The sequence below is a fragment of the Eulemur rufifrons genome, chromosome 7, assembly GCF_041146395.1.
Source record: "Eulemur rufifrons isolate Redbay chromosome 7, OSU_ERuf_1, whole genome shotgun sequence".
Lineage (NCBI taxonomy): Eukaryota > Metazoa > Chordata > Mammalia > Primates > Lemuridae > Eulemur > Eulemur rufifrons.
This window is the reverse complement of record NC_090989.1, coordinates 161,883,827-161,898,818: the sequence shown is the minus strand read 5'-3', so window position 1 is coordinate 161,898,818 and position 14,992 is coordinate 161,883,827. Positions and strand designations below refer to the sequence as shown.

General features: G+C 45.7%; 2 protein-coding genes across 4 annotated transcripts; both read right to left on the bottom strand.

The window, feature by feature from the left end:
• Positions 1-67: 67 nt before the first annotated feature.
• Positions 68-574, bottom strand: HTD2 (hydroxyacyl-thioester dehydratase type 2). The gene has a single exon (XM_069473741.1). It carries the CDS (start codon positions 572-574, stop codon positions 68-70), a length of 507 nt encoding a protein of 168 aa, XP_069329842.1.
• Positions 575-690: 116 nt separating this feature from the next.
• Positions 691-7,723, bottom strand: RPP14 (ribonuclease P/MRP subunit p14). 3 transcript variants are annotated; one of them, XM_069473743.1, is made up of 6 exons: positions 7,550-7,723; positions 4,406-4,503; positions 4,221-4,305; positions 1,607-1,683; positions 1,201-1,279; positions 691-749 (listed from the first exon to the last, which is right to left on the bottom strand). In XM_069473743.1, exons 2-6 carry the CDS (start codon positions 4,480-4,482, stop codon positions 693-695), a joined length of 375 nt encoding a protein of 124 aa, XP_069329844.1. In that variant the 5' UTR covers positions 4,483-4,503; positions 7,550-7,723; the 3' UTR covers positions 691-692. The 3 variants fall into 3 exon arrangements, with proteins under 3 accessions (XP_069329844.1, XP_069329843.1, XP_069329845.1); XM_069473742.1 differs by lacking the exon at positions 7,550-7,723 and adding an exon at positions 7,295-7,443; XM_069473744.1 differs by lacking the exon at positions 7,550-7,723 and adding an exon at positions 6,608-7,084.
• Between the last annotated feature and the right edge of the window lie 7,269 nt (positions 7,724-14,992).

Below are 14,992 nucleotides of genomic sequence, written 5' to 3'. Positions count from 1 at the left end.
TGATTCCCCAGCTACTCTTCAATAACAACAGCATTGGTGTTTGAACTTGCATCTTTAAACACGTATCTCAGGATTTGGGAATTTCTGGGACCATAACTTTAACCCAGCCTTCCATAACAGTCTTTTTACTCTCTATTACAGAACATGACACTGCAATAATAGCAACGAACCGCTTCAACTTTTTCACTTCTGCAGAAGCTAAAACAACTTCTCCAATATATAAAGGCGCTGGAAAGTTAATTTCCTGGGAAAGAAATACACAGCCTGGTCCCGGCATTTTAGTACCCAGGAGAGCTGAGATAAGTCCGTTGATCAAAACTCCATGTACAATTGTCTTTCCAAACTTGGTGTGTTTTGCAAAATCTTCGTTTAAATGCAAAGGATTGACATCCCCCGTTAATTCTGAGAAGGTAGCCACATCCCTGTGTGTGAAGGCCCTGCTAAGTTCAGCCCGGTCTCCAACTTTAACGTGCATATGCTGAAAGTGCTGCCTGTTTAGCACTGGCTGGTTCAGGCAGACTCTCCTCTGAAGCCCACCCCAACAAAGGCGATGGCTGGAAATTATTGGGAACATCTTCAGCACCCTCAAATTTCATCAACGAGGCTTTTAGCCTGCTTCAATCTTCAAACATCAGGCAGGCACCAAAAAATACTTTTGAGAGCGGAGCAATGTTTTTGAAATTGAAGGTTATTCAATCCAATACTAGTTCCCTACTATTACCAGATAATGCAAGGAGAAATGGAGAAACCTACAAGAGAAAGAAAAAGGTTAAGACAATATTGGGAGAAAACTGCACTGAAATACAAGGCAATAAGGAAACACACCCAGTTTTACAGAATGAGCAAAGCTGACACAGTAGCATTTTAAAAAGCATCCTGGGAGGAAGCATTAGATAAACAAGTAGTCATAAGCTCAGAAAGAGCATTCCTATACATGTAATACACTTGGCATTAAGCATTAAAAGTTAAGGCTTTACCAAAAGAGTTCCAAGTTTTATACCAAAACATCTCCCATAGAAGCTAAAATCTAAGTGCTTTGTCTCACATTTTTGGAAACAATCAAATCCTGGATTTTTCCCCCCTAGCTAGATAATGTTAACCATACTACATTTAGGCAAGCACAAAAATGAGACACTTATATTAAGAAACAATTGATCCACTACTCAGTCTTGTATAAATATGTGAAGGAACTGTCTTTACCTGAATCACTCTGAAAGCACATTTTTTGCCTTTATAGGATCCTAATAGGGTCAAAGAACTCCACAATTTGACAAGACCACTGCAGAAAGATCCAGAAAATGCACAGTGTGTCATAGGCAGAGAAAAAAATGAACTAAGAATGTTTCTAAAATATACATTTCTGACTTTGCAACCACAATCATCAATTGGGAAACCACAGTTGTAACGAAGTTGTAAGTTTTGCTCTCTCTAGAGTTTAAGTTTCTGGTGGAATGTTCACATTCACCCCAGTTTAAACGCCCAAAAGCTGCCCATAGTTCACAATGATGAAATTATTCTTATTCTCAGAAGAGAGCATTTTTGTGCACTATTTCTTCACCAGTCTCTCTGTCCTGTTGTACCAGAAATGTTCCACTGTCTGTCATACCTGCTACATATTCTCAAGATGGCTGACAAGGTCTTCTCTTCATAGGTTAGGACGTCCAAGGGTAAGGCAGCATCAACCTACATATGGAATAATGCTATTAGCAGACTATTACCACCATTACTCTTGAACTCTACTAATCCTGTCAACTCTTTTTTGAGTTTTTCTCCTCCACAAAAAGCAGTATTTTATTTAATGGTGCTGGCTGGCCCTTTAAGTTGCCTACTTACTTACAGCTCCTCCTGCCTGGAATGCTCTTCCTATATCTTTTCCTACGGCTGATGCCTCCTCACCCTTCCAGTCTTCATTTTAAATTGATCCTTCCTTGATCCCCAAGATTAGACTCAATCTGCTTGCTATGCAGGACACCAAACTTCCTCTTTCATAATTCTCATCATTCTTATCACTAATTCTTTACCATGTTTTCCTACTATAAGAACCAAGACCATTAGTTCATGGGCAGAGACCATGTTTGTTAACAGCCATAAAACCCCCAGGAACAAGGTTTTATTTATTTATTTTTTTTTTTTGAGACAGAGTCTCACTCTGTTGCCCAGGCTAGAGTGAGTGCCGTGGCGTCAGCCTAGCTCACAGCAACCTCAAACTCCTGAGCTCAAGGGATCCTCCTGTCTCAGCCTCCCGAGTAGCTGGGACTACAGGCATGTGCCACCATGCCCGGCTAATTTTTTCTATATATATTTTTAGCTGTCTATATAATTTCTTTCTATTTTTAGTAGAGATGGGGTCTCGCTCTTGCTCAGGCTGGTCTCGAACTCCTGAGCTCAAACGATCCGCCCACCTCGGCCTCCCAGAGTGCTAGGATTACAGGCGTGAGCCACCGCGCCCAGCCAAGGAACAAGGTTTTATACTTGACATATAGAAGGTGCACATTTTAAAACTCTGTATTTAAAAAATATATAGACTCATAGGAGATTGCAAAGAAATGTACAGGGAGGTTCCATGTACCCTTCACCCAGCCTCCCCCATATGTCAACATCTTGTATACCTATAGTACAGTATCAAACCGGGAAACTGGTACTGGTACAATCCAAAGTTTATTCAGATTTTACTAGTTATGCATGCACTCCTTATGTGTGCGTGTGTGGTTCTATATATAATTTTACCACACAGGTAGCTTCATGCAAGTACTGCCACAGTCCAGGTAAGCAACGGTACCATCATGAGACACCCTTGTTCTACCCCTTTATAGCCATACCCACTCCTCTTTCCCCACCCCTAACTTAACCCCTGGCAACTGGAGTCTTTCTTCAGATTATATAATTACAGTATTTCAAAAGCATTATATAAATGTAACCACCTAGTATTTAAGCTTTTGGGATTGGCTTTTTTCACTTCCCATAATTCTCTGGAGATTCATTTAAGTTGTGTAAATAAACATTCCTTTTTATTGTTGAATATATTCTATATTCCATGGTATGAATGTAACATAGTTTAACTATTCACCCAATTAAGGATATCTGGGGTGTTTCCACATTTTGGTTATTACAAATAAAGCTGCTATGAATATCTGTGTACCAGTTTTTCTATGAATGTAAATTTTCATTTCTCTGGGATAAATGCCCAAGAATGCTAATGCTGGGTTGTATGGCAGGGGCATGTTTACTTTTTTTAAGAAACCACCACATTATGTTCCAGAGTGGCTGCACCATTTTACATAGTCACTGCAGTGTACGAGTGATCCAGTTTTTCCACATCCTTGCCAGCATTGTGATCACTATTTTTTATTTCAGTTAATTCTTCTAGGTGCATAGTATCTCATTCCAATACACATTTTGTTGTCAATGTGCATTTCCCTAATGGCTAACGTTGTTAAACATCTTTTCATGTGCTTCTTTGCCAACTGTACATCTTCTTTAGTGAAATGTCTATTCATGGTTTTTTGCCCACTTTCTAATTAGATTGTTTGGTTTTTTACTATTGAGACTTGAGAGTTCTTTATATATTCTAGATATTAGTCCTTTGTTGGATATGTGGTTTGCAAATTTTCCCCTAGTCTGTAATTTGTATTTTCATCCTCTTAACAGAGTCTTTTGCAGAGTAAAAGTTAAATTTTGATGAAGTACTTAGCAGATTTTGATTAGACAGATTATATGAATCAGGAAATAATCTCCTAAGAATCCTCTCTATTCTCTCTCAACTTTCAACACTCTACTCCTGTTCTCAGTGGGTACTAGGACAAAGCTGCTAAAAGTGGTCTGTGATAAAATAAGGAGTTGACCCAGAATGTAAATCAACAATACCACTGAGCATACTGTTTAGCTCAGCTCACCTTTTTTTCATTAGGGGACTTTTTCACTAAAAGAGGTGGTACGCTGGTTCTGGTGTGAACCCCCTATCTCTTCAAGATGGGCAAAAAACCAGTCTGCAGGTTGCCAGTCTAGATCACACTTTGGGTAGCACTGTGCTAAAACAAACATTTGTTTAACAAGTTCATGTCAAGTAGAAGGCACATTAGAACAAAACTACCAAAACTTCACCATTTCTGAAAGTCTGCTTCTGCAATTTCAGATAGTTTTAAAATAATGTTTGGAAAGTGTTCTTTCTGTATTATTTACAAAGATCTTAGGAATGTTCGGTCTACCAAATGATTCCATACCTCTCCGAACAGGTCCTTCAGGGCTGAAATTAGCAGCTGTTTGAACTGTGCAGCATTCAGTCCAACTCCATGATCTTGAAATTCTCTGTAAAATAACATTAAAAAAGACATTGTATTAAATTTCATGCTATTCAGCCTCATTTTTAAAAAGTAATCTAAAAAAGAACTTAGAAAACTGAACTTACAGGCAGACTTTCATGTAGTGATACTCAGACGGATTTTTGTAAACTACTCTTTCATATGTGGTAGCTGGAGCAGGCATCTTTTCCAATGCTGATCACACCTACAGTAAGTCAAAAGGGCTAGAAATTACCAGGGTACAAACTATTTTTCAGTTTTAATGAGAATTTGGCCTATTTGGCTTTTTAAAAACCTCCCAGTACAATAACTTATCTAATTCTGATTAAACTAATGTTACCCATATAGATACAAAAATTTCTAGATTTTTTTTATATGCCAAACCACTGTACTCTTACTTAAATCCTAATAGCATAATCCCAGCTAACATTTTTCCTTATTGAGCACCCAGTTCTGCTAAACGTTGCAAATGCCTTAGTTTCTATGTCTTCAGAATGATCCTATGAAGTAAAAGCTATTATGATTTCCATTTCTGAGCGGACACAGAGGCTTAGCAAAGATAGCTAAACCTGCCCAAAGGCACCCAGAGAATCCAACCACTCTTGAGTCCTCTCAAGACCACTCTGTCACGATGCCTCTGAATCCAAAGAAAACGTAAAAGCACAAAGTAGTAAAATCTGAGACTTGAAGGCCCTCTTCTTGTTTACTCTCACCAGGAGAAGGAGGGGTAGTAGTTCTGCTAACCCCTGCCATTCTGGGTCTGCCTGTTCTCTCAGTCCAGAGGCCAGGTCTGTGCAGGACTATTTGGAGCCCTGTGAAAGACTGAGCTTGAACAGCAAGGGGTTTGAGAAGAATTTCTGGAATGAGCACTCAATGCCATTTCTAACAGAGCTGGAACTTTCAAGAACTTAGAACATGCTGATCTCCCTGTAGAGAATTCCTCTCCTTGGCTCCACTTTCACCTTCCCCTGCCCCTGGACAACCCCTACTCATCCATCCAGTTTCAGTTAAATGTCACCTCTTCAGGGAGGCCTTCTCTGACACCATGCTCTAAATTAGGTACCCCTCTTATGCAATCTCTTAACGTTGTCTTCTATTTGTTTAATATATGGATCTCCCACTACAGGGTCCAAGAAACTGAGGCCCATCCAAGGAAAGGGACTTATCTAAGGTGACACAGCTATGAACCAACATTTCCAAAACCTTCTCTGAGTCAGGCACAGTTCCAACCACTACCAGATGATGACCTCTGGAGAAAAGGAGAAGTCAGGGTCAAGGAGCTACGCCTACCCATTCATTCACCAAACATTAATACTTACTGCATCTGGCACAAAGTAGGTACTCGACAGACATTTATTGAACATATGACTGAGAGAATGATGGCTGTGGTAGGTCTATAAATTCAAGAGTATCTTTGGTTTTAGGACATCAATAGTTATCTGGTGCTTCGTTCCCAGTCACTAGAGTCTCCCCTGACTAGAAGAGCAGGGAGAACAGGAACCTCATCTGGGGCGGGTGCAGTGGCTCACGCCTGTAATCCTAGCACTCTGGGAGGCCAAGGCAGGAGGATCCTTTGAGCTCAGGAGTTTGAGACCAGCCTGAGCAAGAGCGAGACCCTATCTCTACCAAAAATAGAAAGAAATTAACTGGACAACTAAAAGTATATAGGAAAAATTAGCCGGGCATGGTGGCGCATGCCTGTAGTCCCAGCTACTCAGGAGGCTGAGGCAGAAGGATCGTTGGAGCCCAAGAGTTTGAGGTTGCTGTGAGCTAGGCTGACGCCATGGCACTCCAGCCTAGTGAGACTCTGTCTCAAAACAAACAAACAAACAAACAAACAAAAAAGTCCCAAAAAATTAAAAAAATAAAAAAAAAAAAAGAAACCTTATCTGTTTCATTCGTTGCCTGGCACATAATAGGTGTTTTTTTAGAGTTACCGACTGTCTTAATGGAGCTGGCTGCCTAAAATGGGGGCGTGAAATTAGGCCTGGGGTTTAGGATGCCAATAAACAATTAAGACTTAAGGAGCATTCAGGAGATAAATGAGCGATGATGACTGTATAACCAATGTGAATGTACTTAATGCCACATAATGGTACACTTAAAAATAGTTAAAATGATCAATTTTATGTGTCACATATTTTACAACTGAAAAAATACCTATGAAGCAAATGTTTACGCATTCACCTCTCCACAGGCCTAAGTCCTCAGGGTCAGTGACTACACTGCCCTCTGCAGGCTGTTCTAACATTAAAGGAGATGATGCCTGAGAAACCCGCTCTACAGCCTGGTATATTCGTCACGCTTACCACAAAATGTGATCCATGTAGTTACTGTCATCATCCTCTCTGAAGTTCGCCTTTTTAGTGGCTGCAGGATGCGCAGTTTTTAATAACAAATGTCTCTACTTCCACCCTTACTTCCCTTCTCAATCTATTCTCTACACCGCCCAATGGGCCTATTAAAATCTACTCAAGCTGCATAATTCCTCTGCTCAAAACCTTGCAATGGTTCCCGTTTTACCCAAAGGCCAAAATCGTTACAGCAACCTGTAAGGCCCTACCTGATCTGCACCGCTGCTCTCCCGACAGCTGGCCGCACGTCATGCCATTCTCCCTGTGCTCAATCCCCTCCACCACGCAGGCCTCCTAGCTCTTTTTCGCACGCCAGTTTTTGTCTCGCCTCTAGGCGTCGGCTCTAGTTTCCCTACTCTTTTTTCTCAAAACACTTGCCATCTTCTAACATAACTATATAACTCATTCTTTACCTGTACTCCCCTCCCCCACCCCAATAGGATGTCCACCCCACGAGACAGGGGTCTGTCTGGTTCTCGGCTGTTTCCAGGACCTAAAACAGAGCGTCGCACACAGAAAAGCGTTCAATATATACTTAATGAGCTAAATCAATAATTTAAAAAGGTCAATCCCCTAAAATGTTGGGCACTCAGGTTGTTGTCAACTTTTTCGAGTAACGACCACTTTTGACTTATCGCCCACCTCGCGCCTGGCGCATGCAGCGCGCTCAGTACACTGTCCCGTAGTCCCGTGCAGTCCTCGCTGCCACCCTCTGCGACCGAGACCCTACACCACGGAGGCCCGCGGCGCCCTCGGCCCGGGCGGAGAAGTAACCCAGGCCGCTCCGCACCATCCGCCGCCGCACTCCCGCCTTGCGCATGCGTGCCCGGGGACACCACCGCGGCCGACCGAGACCGCTCCCGGAGAGTCGCCGCTCTTCTCTGGGCTTCCGCTTACCGGCTCTCTGTGGGACAATCTGACGCTTCCCCTGACTCCTGTTCGCAGCAAGGGTCCGCCAAGGACCGGAGCTGCCCCGCAGTGGCGAGAGCCCGGGACCCGGGAAACTCCCGGTATGTTTACGTTTGGCTTCCCCCTGTCCCGCCCCCCGCTGCGTGTCGTCCTGGCGGATATGACGTCACCGCGCGGCGTCCTCCTAAAAACACAGGAGTAACTGCTGATCAGGAGCTGAAACCGACCGAGCTCATCGCCCTCTGGTGCCCACTCTGGAGAAAGCCGTGTGTGCAATTGTCTGTGTAGGGTGCAGGTTAGGGGCGTGTTTATTTCGCCCTGGAGAGTGTTGCTTAGTCGTTCATTTCTTCATGCATGCATTCACTCAACACATTTATATCTGGCATCTCCTCTTCTGAACATCTCTCATATCAGGCACTCCCCAGGGGCAGGACCCACTCTCAATGTCCCTTGTGGCTCCCTGCACATAGTAGGTGTTCTAGTTGGGTTGACATGAAAAGGCCCAGCTGGTCCTATTTCCAAACATAAGCCAAGTTTTGTCTATATATATATTCATTAAGTACTTGTTGAGCACCTTTTATGTGCTGGCCCTAGGCACTATTCTAGGTGCTGGGAACTCAGTTGAGAACAAGGTATGTCCCCTGTACTCAAGAAACATTAGTGTGTATATTTAACAATAATAATGGCAGCTACTATTTATCAAGTGCTTACTTTGTGCCAGGCACAGTGCAAAAATTTTACATGTTATCTCATGAAACTATCACACAATCATGAGGTAGCTATTACGATCATCCTCATTTTACAGAGGTGGAATCTGAAGCACAGAGAGGCTAAGTTATTCGCCCAAGATCACACAGTTATAAGTGGCGGAATGGGCTGTCTGATTCTAGCCAGTGCTCTCCACACTGCACCATATTACTACCAGCTGAGGGGCTGGGCAGGGAAAAGAAGCACAAGTGTAAGCCCCATGAAGAGGGGGCTTGCCAGTGATGATTCACCACTGCATTCCAGGGCCCGGGCCCCAGTATGCACTCAACACCTACTTACTGAATGCATTAGTTCATAAACGGACGTGCTTATTCTGCCTGGGTTGGGGGCCAAAGGGTTGCCTTGCAGAGCGAAGTCTGAGCCTAGGTCAGCAGGTACCTCCCCCCTCATTTCCTTTCTCAAAATCTCATTGTCTGCTGTTTCCGGAAGCTTCCGTCCTTGGCCTTGACCACACTTTCCAGTCCTGTGGCTCGTCCTGCTTCCCTTTCTTCTTCCCTCAGGGGAGACAGGACATGTCCCAGATAGGGGAAGAAGTGGAGGAAATCAACATAGACCCTGCAGACAGTGACATTTTCTTTCTCAAAAAAGCTTTATTTCAGAAGCTGCTAGAACTTGCTTCGAATCCATCCTTTGCCACTTATCCAGCTCCCTCATCTTTTACCTGGAGAGATTATTAGCACCTACCTCACAGAGTTGTGAGGAAAAAAATAGTTGAATGTATAAAGTGTCTGGCACCCAGAAAACACTCAGTAATGGGAGAGAGTCCCCCTAAGCCAGCTACCTGGCAAACCCATTCTACCAGGCTGTGGCCCAGAAAAACCAGAGCAGCTCATGCATTTGGGTGTTTTTGTTTGTTTGTTTTTGACCACCTATCCTCAAGTTCTAGCAGCTCTTGCATTTTGGACTTCAGAGAACTTTGGGTAATTTTCATTGTCCTCCTCCACCAAACCCTGAAAATGAAGTGCCTTCCCAGTTGCCAGAATTCTCTCAGTGCTGTCTTATTAAATCCAGAGCTGAAAATAAAAGATGAGGGCCGGGCGAGGTGGCTCACGCCTGTAATCCTAGCACTCTGGGTGGCCAAGGCGAGTGGATTGTTTGTTTGAGCTCAAGAGTTTGAGACAAGCCTGAGCAAGAGTGAGACCCCTGTCTCTACTAAAAATAGGAAGAAATTATATGGACAACTAAAAATATATATAGAAAAAATTAGCCGGGCATGGTGGTGCATGCCTGTAGTCCCAGCTACTCGGGAGGCTGAGCCAGGAGGATTGCTTGAGCCCAGGAGTTTGAGGTTGCTGTGAGCTAGGCTGACACCACGGCACTCACTCTAGCCCGGGCAACAGAGTGAGACTCTGTCTCAAAAAAAAAAAAAAGAAAAAGAAAGAAAGAAAAGATGCCTTTGGATGATAAAGACATAGTTGGTTAACTTTTGTTTTTCAACTAAATTCTATTTTTTGAGTAGGTACCATAGGCTTATGGCATACATTTCAAGTGATATAAAGGAATAAAGCAGGAAGAGTGAGTCACCCTCCCCAGCCTGCCACTTCCCTCTCCAGAGGCAACCACTGGTATGAGTTTCTTAAGTGTCCTCCCAGAAATAGGAGATGTGGGTTTTTCTCTCTTGATAGTATATCTAAACATCACTCCAAATTAGCACACACAAGCCTGCCTCAGTTTTTTTTTTGTTTGTTTTGTTTTGTTTTTGAGACAGAGTCTCGCTCTGTTGCCCGGGCTAGAGTGCCGTGGCGTCAGCCTAGCTCACAGCAACCTCAAACTCCTGGGCTCAAGCGATCCTCCTGCCTCAGCCTCCCGAGTAACTGGGACTGCAAGCATGCGCCACCATGCCCGGCTAATTTTTCTATATATATTTTAGCTGTCCATGTAATTTCTTTCTATTTTTAGTAGAGACGGGGTCTCGCTCTTGCTCAGGCTGGCTGCCTCAGTCTTTATAAAAGTTGCCCTGCACTGCATTGAGTGGAGTTAGTTGGCTCTTGAGGAGACCATTCGGAACACCCTCTGTGTCTATGTGTTTCCAACCAAAGCTATTGGGCAGGTCTGTGAGTATTTTACGTTCCTAAAAGGTCTGGCAGGCAAGAAAGAGTTAAGTGCACACTTCTCTGCTCTGTGGCCCCCCTCTCTTCCTTACTTACTGGTGTAAAATGGATTTTGCTGAAGTTGAGGAACTTCCTCAACTTGGGGAAGAAAAGGCAAAAGATGGGACCAAGTGGGATCCCAGACCCACAATTCTCCACTGAATGGAAATCACATCCTCCCATGTCAGCAGATTGTGAAAATAGGACCAAAGTGAAAATGATCAGAGGTTAAAAGCTTTGGAACTGCTGCTATTGTTTCCATCTAGGGAGGCCTGCCAAGTGCCAGATAGCTCGCATTCTCCCATCAACCATGCAATGTCACTACTATCACCACCTTTCACGGATGAAGAAAATGAAGCTCCAAGCAGTTAAGTCCCTCATCTAGGGTGGTGAGAGGCTCCAGAGCCTAAGAAGCTGTATTGCATCCCTCCCTTGTGCAAGATGAGGCTAGGAGCGGCTCCTTTGGGACAATTCTGAGCATCATCTTCAAATGAGAAACTCTGCAAAGCATACTGTAGACTGCCTGGAAGCCCAGCCTACGACTGGGACCCTTGTGGAAGTGATTTATTGGGGGACAGCTCTCAAGTGAAACCTGTAAGGGGAGAGGGAAGCAGGCTAGGGGAGGGGAAGAAGCCAAGCAAAGATGTGTGTTCGGCTGAGTCCAGTGTCAGCGGAATCCCACGGGGAGTCCTGGAACATAAATGACACCAGAAGGCTTCCAGTCTTTGAGGCAAGGCCTCCTCAGTCACTGGCTGCAAGCTATAGGGTTGCCAAATTTAGCAGATAAAAATACAGGGTATCCAGTTCAATCTGAGTTTCAGATAAATAATGAATGGGACATCCTTATACTAAAAGAGTACTCATTGTTTATCTGAAATTAAAATTTAACTGGGCATCCTTTTTTTTTTTTTTTTTTTGAGACAGTCTCACTTTGGTGCCCGGGCTAGAGTGAGTGCCGTGGCGTCAGCCTAGCTCACAGCAACCTCAAACTCCTGGGCTATAAGCAATCCTACTGCCTCAGCCTCCCGAATAGCTGGGACTACAGGCATGCACCACCATGCCCGGCTAATTTTTTCTATATATATTTTTAGCTGTCCATATAATTTCTTTCTGTTTTTAGTAGAGACAGGGTCTCGCTCTTGCTCAGGCTGGCCTCGAACTCCTGACCTTGAGCAATCCACCCACCTCGGCCTCCCAGAGGGCTGGGATTACAGGCGTGAGCCACCTCGCCCGGCCTAACTGGGCATCCTGTATTTTATCTGGCAACCCTATGAGGTGAGGGAGAACAGCCTCTCAGGCATCCGCAGTCATCTGAGGGTAGTTCTCTGTAAGCCGTCAGCGGCCAACGCTCACAGCAGGTGGCGGGTGGGTGCAGCAGTCAGAACAGGGGACCCGGAAGGAAGGACGTGAGCAGCACCCAGTGCAGGCAGGCCCTCGGGGGCAGCTCACCAGACAATGACTGGAAGCTCCCACCCAGCTGTCAAGTCCAAACCACTCCCACCACCTAGGGAGCAGCAAGGTGGCCTGTCTCCTGGCCTAGCACCCACCCCTCTCCCTGCTGCCGTGGGAGGATGTCTCTGCTCCTTCTGCCACTCCACTGCTTGTCTGGGGTTGGAGCTGCAGCCAAGCTGTTTGTCTCATCCAGCATTTCTGAAATGTATTTAGATGATGGAGGAAACCTTCCTTAGAAGTGACCTTAGAAACCTTTTCCCCCTAAAAGAATTCTCCAGGACCCCTGTTTCTGGAGGCGCTTGAAATCTTTTCTTGAAGTTCAGAGCTTCCCTCCTAAGGGTTCAAAGGGGGCCTACCAAGGTTCACACCTCCCCCCTCCAACTTCCTCTGGAGGACTCTGCATCCCCCTTATAGCAACCTGGGGGATCCGTAGGTTTGGACCTAGAAGAGCCCAAAGACATAGAGATGAGTGAAAGGAGAAGGGCAAGGGTTGGCTGACAGTAACGTCCAGCATGGCTCCATTTATGTAAAAAAACCAACCTGAAGGTCCTCTCTGTTTACACGTCCATATGTGTCTATGTACCTGTGCAAATGCTCAGGAATCCCAGTGGACCGCTGGGGGAAGGGCTGGGCTGTGTGGAGGGTGTAGGAGACACTCACTTTTTTTTTTTTTTTTTTTAGCATTCTTTTTGTTTGATTATTTTAAAGTGACCATCATTTTTGTAACACTAATAATTATTAAATAAAAATCAGGACCTGCTGTTTCCATTCAGCACAAGAGGGAGCTGTGGGCCACACCCGTCTTCCCTGGGCTGCTTGAGCATGGGAAGAACAGACTCTTCCTCAGGACACAGCCCAGCCCTGAGCAGGACAGGGGGACCTGGAGCACTGGCTCCCATCCAGATCTGCAATCCTGAAACCTGAAAAAAATCTTGAGCCCAAATCTCTTCATCTGGCACCAATGCCAGATGTGAACTAAGATGAGCCTGTTTGTACCTTTTGTTCCACTTACGGTGGTCGTGCTGAGTAGCACGGAAGAAATATGAATGTATTTGTCTGATCACGCGTGGTGGCCCCCGATCCCACTGAGGGTGCTGCGTGAGATATGGCATACACACGGAGATAACTTTCTAGATCGAAACGGTTCTGAATTTGAATGACATCTGGCCCCGGGGCTTTGATGAGGGATTGTGGACCTGTGCCCACGCCAATGCCTTGGCAGCCGCCTTTCCAGGAGTTGTCCTTCAGTGAAAGCAACCTGCCCTCCAGCCAACTTTGGCCTTGGGCCATTGGGATTGTCACCTTACTGCCAGTTACTGCCCCTAAAAATCCCTCATTCTTCTATCCCCTGCCAGGGCTCCTGGCCTCCTGGGTGTGGCCAGAGCTTCCTGTTCATTGCCTTGAAGATTTAAAGACCAAAGATCCAGAAAGCAACGAAGGGAAGGTTCCTCCAGGAGCCAAGGGAGAGGGACTGTCCTGTTGCTGAAAGGAGAGCCGAGCAGTCCGATATCCTTTCCCTCTCTGACGAGGCTCATGAGGGTCTCGCAAGGCTCTCGTCGCACCACAGGCACAGGCAACCCCAAGCCCACACCCTGGTTGTTACCAGCCCAGAGAGCAGTGAGACTGGGCCCCAGAGCCTGGGGCAGCTGAGGAAACGGACACAGCAGCCCCAGGACCCTCGCCCTCTGGTTCTGACCTCGGCAGGTAATTTGAGGACACCTCCACTGCCCGATCTGTGACCTTTTACTACTTTTTTGCCTTCTTTCAGGAAATGGAGGGGTTGTAAGAACAGCACCTAACGTGGGAGTTGAGGAGGGAAAAATGCTGATGAGAAAGCCCAGTTTCTGGTTGAAGGAGGAATGCTGGAAGAGAGAAAAGGTGATGACTCAGAAGAGCCAGGCTTCCGGCTGCTGGGAGAGAGCGTGTCTGTGTGTGCCTGTGCGTGGGTGACAGGCAGGGAGGCAGACGTGCAGACGGGAGACAGACAAAGTGATGAAACAGAGAGCGGGAGGGAGTGGGGAGTGAGAGAGAGAAGGAGAGAAAGGCTCCAACCAAAAAAGCTTTAAAAAAATCCAAATCTAGCCAAAGAGTATTTCAACAAACACATTTCCCACTGAATTGCCATTTTTAATAAAAGATTTCTCAGTCTAGTACAAGGAAGTCGCCCAAAGCAGAAAGTTGGTACTTGCAGATGTTAAAACCTGCATCCATCATTTTAGAGTGATGTTTATTAACTAACCAACTCATGACCCTGAGATCCATATCCAGGACTTGCAAAGTAAGTAAAGGGGCCTAAATTCAGCATTTATATATAAATTAAAATTTGTCTGGAGGCAGGGAAAGCCCCTGGCCAGTAAGCGATTCCTCAAAGGGTGCCTGGGCTGACCCCAGCAGAGCCTCACGGCTGGCTCTGAAGTGGCAGCCAGCAGCGGGTCACATCTTGTGACTGCCTTCCATGCCTGACCCCAGAGAGGCAGCGAGACTGCGCTGAGACTTCTCCCAAAGCAGGGTATTGCTTTGGACAAACTCAACACCATCACTTCCAGAATATGGGGGAGCAGGCAGGGTACCAGCAAGGTGAATGAGCCCTTCCAGCGTGGGTGAGACACCAGTCCTGGTTATTAAAGAGGCTGAAATGTTAGCAGAATGATGTTGGAATCCAGCTGAGTCTGTTTCCTGCCCAGCAACAGGCTGGGCAGTGGGAGGTCCTTAACTATGAAGAATGAACCACTGAGTCACCTTCCTCAACAGGGGCCCAAGCCGGGAGGTGTGGCCTCGGCAGCCTGTGGCTGAAGCTGCCACACACTGGTCCTGGGTGAGCCAACAGGGCCCAAGCAAGCTGACTGGTAAGGTGGGTGGGAGAGCTCCTGCCTGAACAGGTAAAAGCATTGTTTTTGCAGGTCACCTTCAATTATAAACCAAGAGGCTTCCCTGTACTTGCTAGCTGTGTGTCCTTGGGCAAGAGATGTCACCTCTCCATACCTCGTGTCCTTTGCTGTGAAATGGGCACAGTGTCGTACTTGGGGCTGCATGAGAGCTTCCTAAGGTGATGCATGGAAAACACTTAGAATAGCCCTCAGCACATAGTTAGATTCAGGCCTCAGGCCAGGCCTGACATACA